This window comes from Arachis ipaensis, chromosome B02, assembly GCF_000816755.2.
Source record: "Arachis ipaensis cultivar K30076 chromosome B02, Araip1.1, whole genome shotgun sequence".
In the NCBI taxonomy this organism is placed as follows: Eukaryota; Viridiplantae; Streptophyta; class Magnoliopsida; order Fabales; family Fabaceae; genus Arachis; species Arachis ipaensis.
In genome coordinates this window covers 13,353,480-13,364,858 of record NC_029786.2, presented here as the reverse complement: position 1 = coordinate 13,364,858, position 11,379 = coordinate 13,353,480, and the positions used below count along the sequence as shown (strand labels likewise).

At 28.1% G+C, this 11,379-nt stretch overlaps 1 protein-coding gene across 1 annotated transcript; it reads right to left on the bottom strand.

The window, feature by feature from the left end:
• LOC107624904 (guanine nucleotide-binding protein subunit gamma 2) lies at positions 1,976–6,406 on the bottom strand. The gene is made up of 4 exons (XM_016327390.2): positions 6,023–6,406; positions 3,634–3,686; positions 2,546–2,590; positions 1,976–2,456 (listed from the first exon to the last, which is right to left on the bottom strand). Exons 1-4 carry the CDS (start codon positions 6,167–6,169, stop codon positions 2,372–2,374), a joined length of 330 nt encoding a protein of 109 aa, XP_016182876.1. The 5' UTR covers positions 6,170–6,406; the 3' UTR covers positions 1,976–2,371.

Below are 11,379 nucleotides of genomic sequence, written 5' to 3'. Positions count from 1 at the left end.
CTATATATGTTCTTAAAATATATGTTAGTTAAATTTATATTTTAATTTTTCTAATAAAACAAAGGAAAGTGCACAAACTAAGTAACGACTAAGAAAAATGGTGTTTTTATTTAAAATTTTAAAAAAGGGGAGAATTATACACACACATATATATGCAATGAGTGCCATTTGCATATATATTGAAGGTCTGTTCACAAGTGGGACAAATTTTTAGTGGCAAAAGAACTTGTTTCTCTCCCCAAGGATTTTCCTTTTTTAAAAATTTAATATAACAAGTTCAATTGATATTTACATGCAAATTTATCATTGACAAAAAAAAAACTGCTATTTAGTATTTACTAATATTTCTGAATAGTATTAAATATTTTTTAAAAAAATCATTGATAATAATGTTGTGCTTTTTAAGAAAGAGAATGAGTATAATATTAATTTAAATTTATCTTTTTATATAAAAATAATTCTATCTATTCACATAATTTTCTATTATTATTATTAAGATCACTTTTATTGTTTTACGCTTTTTTTTTTGAAGAGTTATTATAATACAAAAAACAAAAATGTTATTTGTACACTAAAATCAACCACTAATATATTTGTATATAAATACACATGTGGTTTAATTTATTTTTAATGTGTATTTATATTTCAATATATATTTTATACTGATAACTAATTTTAGTGTACACGTAATATAACTCTACAGAAAAATATTTATTTTTATTTTCCCCATCTCTAACCGAGACAACAACATTTCATATATCAAAATGTTAATGAATGCTAGTATACTAATTTTTCCCTTTCATCTTCTTCTTACCAATTGCTTATATAATTTGGGTTTAGAGGTGACATGCAAGATGCAATTAGATTGTGAAAAAATATATATGTACGACAATAAATAAATCGATTTTATTTTCATCATTTAATATTGAAACCAATAATATAATTATAATCAGCTGGCAAGACATTAAAAACTAAATTAATACAATAATTTTAAAACAACATATAGGCTCCAACTAATCACTATATATAGAATAAGTAGGAATTAATGTTAGTTTGGATTTATTTGAATGCTGTATAGGTGGAGGGCATGCCGGCCACTAATTTTGCAACTTTATTCATTTGTAATAAGTTGTATGTCAGTCTTAACATGCAGGCGCACTTTAGATAATTGAGATTTTTTTAGATCAACCATTATATATATAGTATAGCCTAGCTCCAAGGTCTGGGATTGTAGATAATATTTATATGTTGTGCATGCAGCAACAAAACATATTTGACTAGTCTTATATATAGTCCTTTATGTTAAAATTATTGGTTGGTTAGGTTGATCTTTAATTTTAGTGCAGAAATATCAACCTTATACATTATTACATCTGCTTTCACATATATTAGAGAGTACATGCAAAACTTAATATGCTTTTTAGAATCTACTTTCAGTGCTGGGGTTAGTATAATTGGAAAATTAGAGAGAAAATAGGAGTTTGAGAGAAAATATTCAAAAGAAAAATAATAATGAAAAAAAAAAAAACAGTTTTATAAATAATACTTTACGCCTATAATCAATAAACATAAAGCTAAAAACATTTTTTTTTTCTTGTTCAACCAATCTTAGACAAACTTGTACTCTTAACTCTTCTCTAAATTCTAACTACAATTGAGTGTATTCACTATTCAGTTTCAAATTTGTGTGTCATCACATAAGACTTACTCCTTTTACCTTCCAAGTTCCAACCAAACAAAGTTAATGAAAATATATGTCGGTCAACACAAGCAGTATAACACACAATGATAGACACAATCACTGGGTATGTATGGTTGGAGGTAAAAGGGGGATAAAAGATTGTGTAGAATTGTACATAAAACTCAACTTTGCACCCGAATTTTACCCTCCAAATAAACATACCTTAATTAGATCTAAGTTAACATATGCAGATTCTTCATGATTATCATGCACCATTCTTTTGTGCATTCAAGATAAAGATAGCAATCCAAACATAACATTATCTAATGGCAAATACACTTGTTAAATGGTCCACAACAATTCTCTGATGAAAATTCTATAAACAAATTTAACAGATCTGCTTGTCAACTCTTCAAACCATTTTGAAGCCCTTCCAAATGCCAACCTTGCAGGTTAAGACACATGCACATGCATAACGGTTACAGCCAAGGAGAATTAACAGTTGAACTCTGATAACATTTACATTAGTAAACACATAATGATACTTCTCAATTGAATACAGATGATGAATGTGCATTCACAAAAACCTGGATTAGCATGCATGGTTAAAATACTTCATCAAACAATTATTAAAGTTCCAGAATCAATTTCGTCAACATGCTGCTTCCTATATTCACAGAAAACTTCGTGTCAAAGTATCCGACATTGACATGATTGTGGATCCTGAGGCCCTTCAAACCATCTATCCCATAACAGGTTTACTGGTCCATTTATTCTGTTATAGAAGAAAACTGATGATTACACATTATGCCTACAATCAATTATTTATTTAATACAAATAAAGGTGAAGGTAATGGAAATTACTCTGGCAGTAGCGGATCAGGCTTAGTGTCCATACTTTTTAGCAAGCTGCACTATATCAAGTGAAATTGTTTATGCCGTACAGCATAACATAGCAACAGCAACAGCAACAACAACTAAGCATTGTCCAACCGGGATAGGTCAGCTATATGGATTAAATGACCCCAACTAGCTCTAGCATAAACCAGATGCGTTTAAACTTTTTTATGCCTAAATCTCTTTTAATAATCCTCTTCTAAAGTTTTCTAATTTCTCTTTGCCTCTAGCTGCAAAACCACCCTCCATCTGATCCTAAACTGGATTCTCGAGACGCCTTCAAGCATGTCCATAATACCTAAGACGACATTCTATCATCTTCTCTAGAATCAGTGCGCTACTATCATCATTCCTAATCTTATCTAGTCTAGTGTATATATAGCATAACATAGATAACCTTTCAATGAAGCTAAGGGGAAATATGCTAGGTTAATATTCAACCCCCCAAGTTGATAAAAGGATACATCAATATATAAACTATTATTTACAACAATTTGCTGGATTGAAGAACCCAACAAGAATTTGGCTTGGTTTGGTAAAACTTTTCGAAGAGGTGCTTGTGCTTTTTAAAAGCACAAGCTCTTCATTTTGTGTTTGGTAAATCAAAAAGATCATGTGTTTGTGCTTGCAGCTTTTAAAAGATTAGAATACTTTTGAAAGCACCTAAGATAGAGCTTTTCAAAGTTGGCTTGTGCTTTTAAAAATTTAAAAGTCTAATATAACCTCATATGTTAACTAATTTTCAAAATTTAATGTTTAATATTTATGTCTATTATAGTATTTTTAAATTTTAAAAGCTATTTTACCAAACGCAATTGATGTTGCTTGTGTTTATTAAAAGCTATTTTTTATTTGATTTACCAAACATAAATGCTACAACTTTTAAAAAACTATCTTTTAAAAGTTAACTTTTATAAGCTACTTTTAAAAAGTAAAAGTTTTACCAAACTAAGCCTTTATCTATTTCAGACTTCAGATGCCAAGTTGGCCTAAAACAGAACAATTTATCAAGATTTCTTTCCAAGAAGAGAAACAAAAGTTTGGACAATACTTACTCCATGCATATGTTTGACACGTTTTCTGTTTTCTCAAGCTCTTCCAACTCTTCCTGTGTAATAGTCAAGGAAAAAATAATTAATGAGAAATGCAGGGAACAATTCCACCTATGTTAAACCTTTTTTGCAAAGATTTACATAGCCGATTCCAAGCCAAATAGAAAAGGAGGTAGTGTTAAGCTATCAACAACAAATATAGAAACTTTGTCATAATCTTTATTGCCTAGATCAAAGAGACGAAGCATCAATGGAAAATGACTTTTGACAGCAGCTAAACATTGGCTTAGACATAGTATCTTTGGTGTGAAGGTAAATCTAGGATGAAATATTAATCGACCAGTTTCAAAATAGTTTACTCATAAATTAGACCGATGAAAATTCTCACCACTCTACTTTTACCCACGAATCAAACTGACGCCAAAGGGAAACACTCAACATGTAAGATGGCCTGACATCGATGTAAGAAATTCAATAGACAAATGAATGAAAAGTAAGAAGAAACACATCATATCTTGCTTGGAACCCAAAAAGCAAACATGACAGATCATGTTTCCTCTATAAAATTCAATTACCATCCTTATCATCTCATTTTAACTAATAAGGAAATGGAAAAAGAGGGATACATCAAATTTCAACTACGTATATTTCACCATCAAGAATTTGGACTGATTGGTCCATATATACTAGGATGGTACATGCATCAAGTTGGATTCTTCTCAACATATAAGCACACATACTAAGACTAATGATAATAAATTGATAAGCCTAAAACCAGATCAAAATCAGGTTCCTATATATATATAAGAAAAAAAAAAAGAGCATCACATACCGTCATACACATCAGGACCATCAAATTGAATCCAAAATTTCGCAATATCGTATACAATTAGGATAATTTCTAATATACTTTAAAATGCCAATATTACTCTGCACTTTCTAACTGTCCAAATTAGAGAAATTTTTATGTACACGTTTTACCTCACACACTTAGCCGACTTGGGGGCTGATTCGTTCATTTTCAAATTCTCATATTTTAGGAAATGTATGGGTTTGTTAAAATAGGTTTCATTTCCAAAGGCAGGAAAAATGGTCAAAATGTTTGGTTGATCTATTTTCAAAATGTATTTCAATATAAATTTAAAAGAATAAACTATATTTTTTATTAAATGTTCAAATTAGCTGAATATTGTGAAGCTTGTTATGAATTGTCTTTCATCTTCTTCTCTTGTTTGTTACTTACTAAATTTTACTACATATAAGGTTATTATAGACTATAGAGATTAAAAAAATTAACATTGAAATTAAAAATGAAAAAATGAAAAAAGCTGCAAAGAACCATTAGCAATTGGTTAGAAACTTAGGGGTAAAAAAACCATGTAGGTAAGGTAATTGAAAGAAGGCTAGGAAAAAAAGAATAAAAAAATGCCACTTTTGATGATCAGCGATTTACCTACAAAACATTTCCAACTTTTAACATTTGAAACGCGGAAAACATGAAATTATCGTTTTCAGATTTGTTAATTTTGAGCGAACATGTTTTCATTCATTTGAACAAACGTCAAGCCCATTTTTCATTTTCTTTGAAAATGAGGATAGAAAATGGGCAAACCAATCGGCCCCTTAGCTAGCACACACAACTACACCACTGGATGACTTATGAATTAAAATTTTATAGATCCTACACCTCTGACCTCATATGTACCAAGTAGAATGAGTAAAAATCCAGCCATGATAGGTGTATGCTAAAAATTAACCACAAAATCAACCACTTGTATAACATACATGTTGAAATACAAAATTCACATTGAAAATAAGTTAAACAACATATGTGTTTATACACAGATATATGGTAGCTGATTTGGTGACTTATTTTTGGTGTACACATAGCATTTCTGGTAAAATTAAATGTATCTTCAATTTGATATCCAAGTTATAATTCAAATTTTTTTTTTTTAATCTCAACCATTGCTCATAAAGTTTCCAGCAGAATTCTCTTCAAATTAATAACTCTAGACTATAAAGCTCTTTAATCTTTCTATTACAAGCAAGTTTCATCTTAAGTTACAGTACAATTTTCCCTATTTTTAATCCAGAAGAAACAACATTTTGCTTTGGGATTTTTCCTTTCCACTAACCACACATTCTCAAATCTCTACTATTTTTAGCACAAGTCATATAAAATCCAACAAACTTACTATAAGTATATTAGCAACCACGCAAATAAGGAAATAAATATTTTCCCCGAACAAAAAAGAAAATAAACAATTTGACTAACATACATCCAATTTTAACTAGAAATATTAGATATTGGATACTACATTTTCTTTTCCCCTAATTTATCCACACAAAAAAAGAACATTGTACTAATTTTATTAGGGTAAAAAAACACCTGAAGAAATTTGGAATCTTGTTCGAGACGTTTCAAGTCGGCGAGAATTCGGTGCTTTCCTTGTTTCTGAATCCCCCGTGCACCCTCAGCTGAAACGGGAACAACGACGGTTTCTTCATCGGCAGACGACGCCGTTTCAGACGCCATTACTGTTTAACCACACTCATCCACTTCTTCTTCTTCTGCTTCTTCAAAGAACTTCACTACGTACATGTGCTGTTAAGCGCACTCATGAATTGAAATCAAATACACGCATAAAAAATCGAGCTTTTTATTTTGTGGTGAAAATGAAAGAGGCTAGGTTTTGGGAATTTGTTTAATTAAGGGTTTTTTTTTTGGCGCCTTGTCTTTTAAGAGCTTGAAATGAAAGCTGAGGTCAGTAATTGCTAATAACTAATGGGTACTATAAAACGAGCTCAATAATTATATGTTTATTGAATGAACTATATTTATATAGGTCATTAGATTTTATTAGATAAAAAATAAAAGTTAATATAAAAAAAATATTGATGGACTCTAATAAATATAGAATATTTTAGTATATAAATAAATATTTTAAATAACAATACTTTAATACACAATATTTTAAATGGCAACAAAATCTTTTATTTTTAAATAATTTACTCATATATTTATTATTTAATTATTTAAGAATAAAAGATTCTGTTGCCGTTTAAAATATTGTGTATTAAAATATTGCCATTTAAAGCATTTATTTATATATTAGGATATTCTATATTTATTAGAGTCCATCAATGGTCTTCTTTTATATTAGCCTTTAATTTTCATCTAATAAGATCTAATGGCTTATATAAATGTTACTCATTCAACAAGCATATAATTATCGAGCTTGTTCTAGACATACCCATAACTAATAAGTAATAAGCGTATTGGCGCGTATGATGAAAATTTCATAATTAGTTATCGATATTTTTTTTTTGTCACGCTATTCTTCAATTCCACACGCGGGTTAATGTTTGGTGCTATTATTTTGATAAAAAAAAATTTTAATAAAAATAGATTTTTTTTTTATTTTGTAGTTTGTTTAGTAAATTTTTAGTAATAAAAGTAAAAGTATTAGAATAATAAAAAATATATCTTTTTTGAGAGGCTACATTTTATATTATTTTTAAAAATATTTTTTTTTTAAAAAGTATTTTGTAATCATTGATAGACAAAAATATTCTTACTAAAATTTTAAAAAGACATCTTTTACTCTCTTTTTTCCTGGATAAATGTATTATACATTCAATATCTCCTTCATGCCTTAAACTTCAGAACCAAGTTTCAATTCAAATCGCAACTGGTTCTCTTTATGCTATCTTTTTTATCTATTGTGTGTTTTCAATATATATCTGAAAAACAAATAAAGTAATAAAAGAGAAAATATGTCAATGAAACAAAAATTTTGTGATAGAACTTGCATTACATTGTTTGGAGAACCTTTCATCATAGTTTTTCAAATGTCAGGTTGCATTGCTATGCTTTAGTTTATCACTTTCAAGACATATGATATTTGATATTAAAGCATTAATTTTTATGATAGAAACAATGTGTTGGTGCTGATAGACTGAAACTTTTAGCTACAAAAATCCCCTGCCAAACCATATATTGTGCAACAGTATGCAATAAACAATTAACATCAAATAATGGAAAGCAAGTGTTTTGGTCTTTGGTGTTACCTTAGCTACTCAAAGGAAACTTATAGAATCTACTTTTAAGAAGTTGGGATAATAACAACACTTACGAACTCAAATATATGAAAAGTCAATTAATTAATTCATACAAAATTAACGCAACTTTTATTTTCTTTTGCTATAATTATACGTGATATCTTTTATTTTTGTTTTTACTTTTATAGATGGAATTATATTTTATACAGTATTGACCTTGGCTTGATGTTTGAGATTTTTTAGGATTCTGTATCTAATATTTTGAGAACATTATTATGTAATATTTTGTTGAATTCACTATTGCAAGAATCATGTAATATTTTGAGATAAAATCTTTAATGATTTAATATAAAATATAATCATATACAAATATAAAAAAAATATACTAGTATCAAAATATAAAAAAGTAAAAAATCTGAAATGATTCACAAATAAAAACATAACATATTCATTTAGCTTTTGTGAAATATATATATATAAAGGTTGAAAGTTAAAATATTATTGTTTTTCTATACACTCAACAACAAATCATCAGGTTCTTTTTTTTTATCCTTTCTTCTTCATATTGTTATTATTATAAGCTTCCTATTATTGTAAGTTATTGTTATTTGCTTTCTTTTATTTCTTTTACCATTTTTTTTCATATTGTTATTATTATTTGCTTTCTTTTCATATTGTCTCTGTCTTCATATTACTTTACGTTATTATTATTTGTTTTTTTAATTTTTTTTTATCATTTTGTCATTATTATTAATTTATTTGTGATTTTTATTTGATTTTTTTATCATAGTATTTTATTTTATTTAGTGTGTTATTATATTCACGGTTATTATTTATATTACAATTTATTTTATTAACGTTATACATTATAAAATTTGATATAATTTATAATTTATATAGTATGGCTCCAAAACTAAATCCAAAAAGAGGTTCTAATCAAGTGAATATTGAAAACGAAGATGCAACAAATGAAGGAGAAGTAAAAACTGTAAAAGTAAAATGGGATGATTGGAATACTGAAATATTTTTGACTATCTGTGTGGAAGAGATACGAGATGGTAATAGGCCTAATAAACATTTCAGCAAAATTGGTTGGAAAAATCTACAAAAAAAAGTTTAGAGAGAGAACAGGACTCCCATATGTGCATAGACAACTAAAAAATAGATGAGATGTTTTTAAATCTTATTTTCAATTATGGGCTAAATTAGTTGGACAAGAGACTGGTCTTAGTTGGGATCATGAGAAAAAAAACATTGTTAGCTTCTAAATCTTGGTGGACTGATAAAATTAAGGTATGTTAATTTTGCATTATAGAATAATACAATAAGTTAATTTTATCTTTAAAATTTATTAGATATCTTTTATATTTATTCTTTTACATATTTTAAACAGATTAATTCAGAGAGTGGAGGTGACATGAATTATACAAATAAATTTATTGAAGAAGACATTGCTAATTATACCGTTGTTCAAAGTCCTATTAGAGAGAAAAGAAGGAAGACTTCTAACAAAAAAGTTGAGAAACGAGCTGGAATAGCATCTAGATTACAGATCTCACTTGATCGTATTTTGGTTGGTGTGGAGTCAAAAGCTACAACTAAGGGAGATGATCCTTACTCCATAAAAAATTGCATCAAGTTGCTACGCAAATTTCCTGGCCTAAAACCATATAGTCCACAGTTCTATTTGGGAATTAGATTAATGGCTAAGCCACAATATAGAGAAACTTTCATTGTATTGAGTGATGATCCCAATCAACAACTTGGATGGTTAGAATCTTTTAAATTAGATGACATGAACAGTCTCTAAACTTTATTTTTATTTTTTTTTCTGCATGAATTCTTATTATCGTTATTGTTGAACTTTAATTTAGTGATAATGTTATAATTTGTGTTTTGATTTTATATTTTGAAATTTTATTTAATAATGACATTATGAATAGTATTTTTTGCTTTGTTATCTTATTTTTCATGTTAATTTAAATTATAGAGGATGAGTGATTACGAAACAGATAATGATACTGAATATGAAGAACATGAAAAAGATTACAAATTAGCTGCTATATTAGCTATTTGTGGAGTTGTCAATTATTACTTGCGATATGTCCTCAAATAAGAGAAAAGGACTTTAAAATTACCAGGATATCAATGGCTATTAGAATTAAAGGAAGGAAATGAAATGCGATTTTTTGAACAATTTAGAATGAGAAGATCAGTGTTTAACCGTTTATGCAATGATTTGGTTCTCAATTATGGCTTGAAATCCACACGAGGTGTGAGCGGAGAAGACATTGTAGCAATATTTTTATACATGCTTGGGCAAGGAGCTTCTTATAGAATGTTAGAGGAGCGATTTCAGCATTCAGTTGAAACTATATTTCATCAATTTCACCATGTTCTATCATGTGTGAAGAAATTGGCAAAAAATATTATTAGACCTATTGATCCTAGTTTTGGAGACACACCTAAATATATTATGGATAATGATAGATATTGACCATATTTCAAAGATTGTATTGGAGTTATAGATGGTACGCATATAGCCATTCATGTTCACCAAAATGAGCAACTGCGATTTATTAGTAGAAAAGGAAATACTACAACAAATATAATGGTTGTGAGTGATTTTAATACGTGTTTTACATTTATATGGGCTGGTTGGGAAGGTTCTGCACATGATACAATAATTTTTATGGAGGCTCTTCGAACAAAAAAGCTAAATTTTCCACATCCACCAGAAGGTTAGTTATGTCATTTAAGTTTATTTCAAGGTTACATTTATTTTCATGATAATATGTGGCTTGATTTTTGTATATTTTTTAATGTATTTCAGGTAAATATTACTTAGTTGATGCTAGTTATTCAACTTTTAAGGGATTCTTAGGACCTTATCGTCATACAAGGTATCATATTCCACAATTTAGACTAGCACCAAATTTTAGATCAAACAATGAAAAGTTCAACTATTGTCATTCAAGTTTAAGGATAGTAATTGAAAGGACTTTTGGAGTATGCAAAGCAAGATGAAAAATACTACAAAACATGCCATTAAGAGCCAAATTTGAAACCTAGCGTAGTGTCATTGTTCTATGTTTCACTCTTCATAATTTTATAAGAATGATGGATTTTGATGACATAAGTATTTTGCAAAAGTTTGAAGATATTGTTTCGTTACAAGCCAATGAAGATGACGGTACTACTGTAAGAAATGGATCAACAAATTCTGAAATTAATGAATGGGAAGAATCAATACAAGAAGATGTTCGGACAATGAAAGAAATAAGAGACAATATAAGAGATCAATTATCGGATCAAATAAATTAGTATAAATAATTATTTTTCTTTTATTATTATTAATAAACTCTTTTATGATTGAATATCCTTTTAAGTAATTTTATTATTATAAAAGTACTTTTGTATTTTTGTATCCAAACAATAACATCTTTTAAATAAGTACTTTTAATTAAAGTATCCAAACATAAAATCACTTTTACTTTTGTAAAAGATCTTTTTTTAAAATGGTGCCCAAACAAACCCAATATGTAAGTTATTGCATGTACAAAGTAAAATTTAAATTTTAACACTTACTTCAGCAGCGAATAAATTAACTCATCGATTAATCCAAATTGATTATTAGTTAGTTAGTTTAAATTTTAATTTTTTAAATTATGTTATTTATCTTAA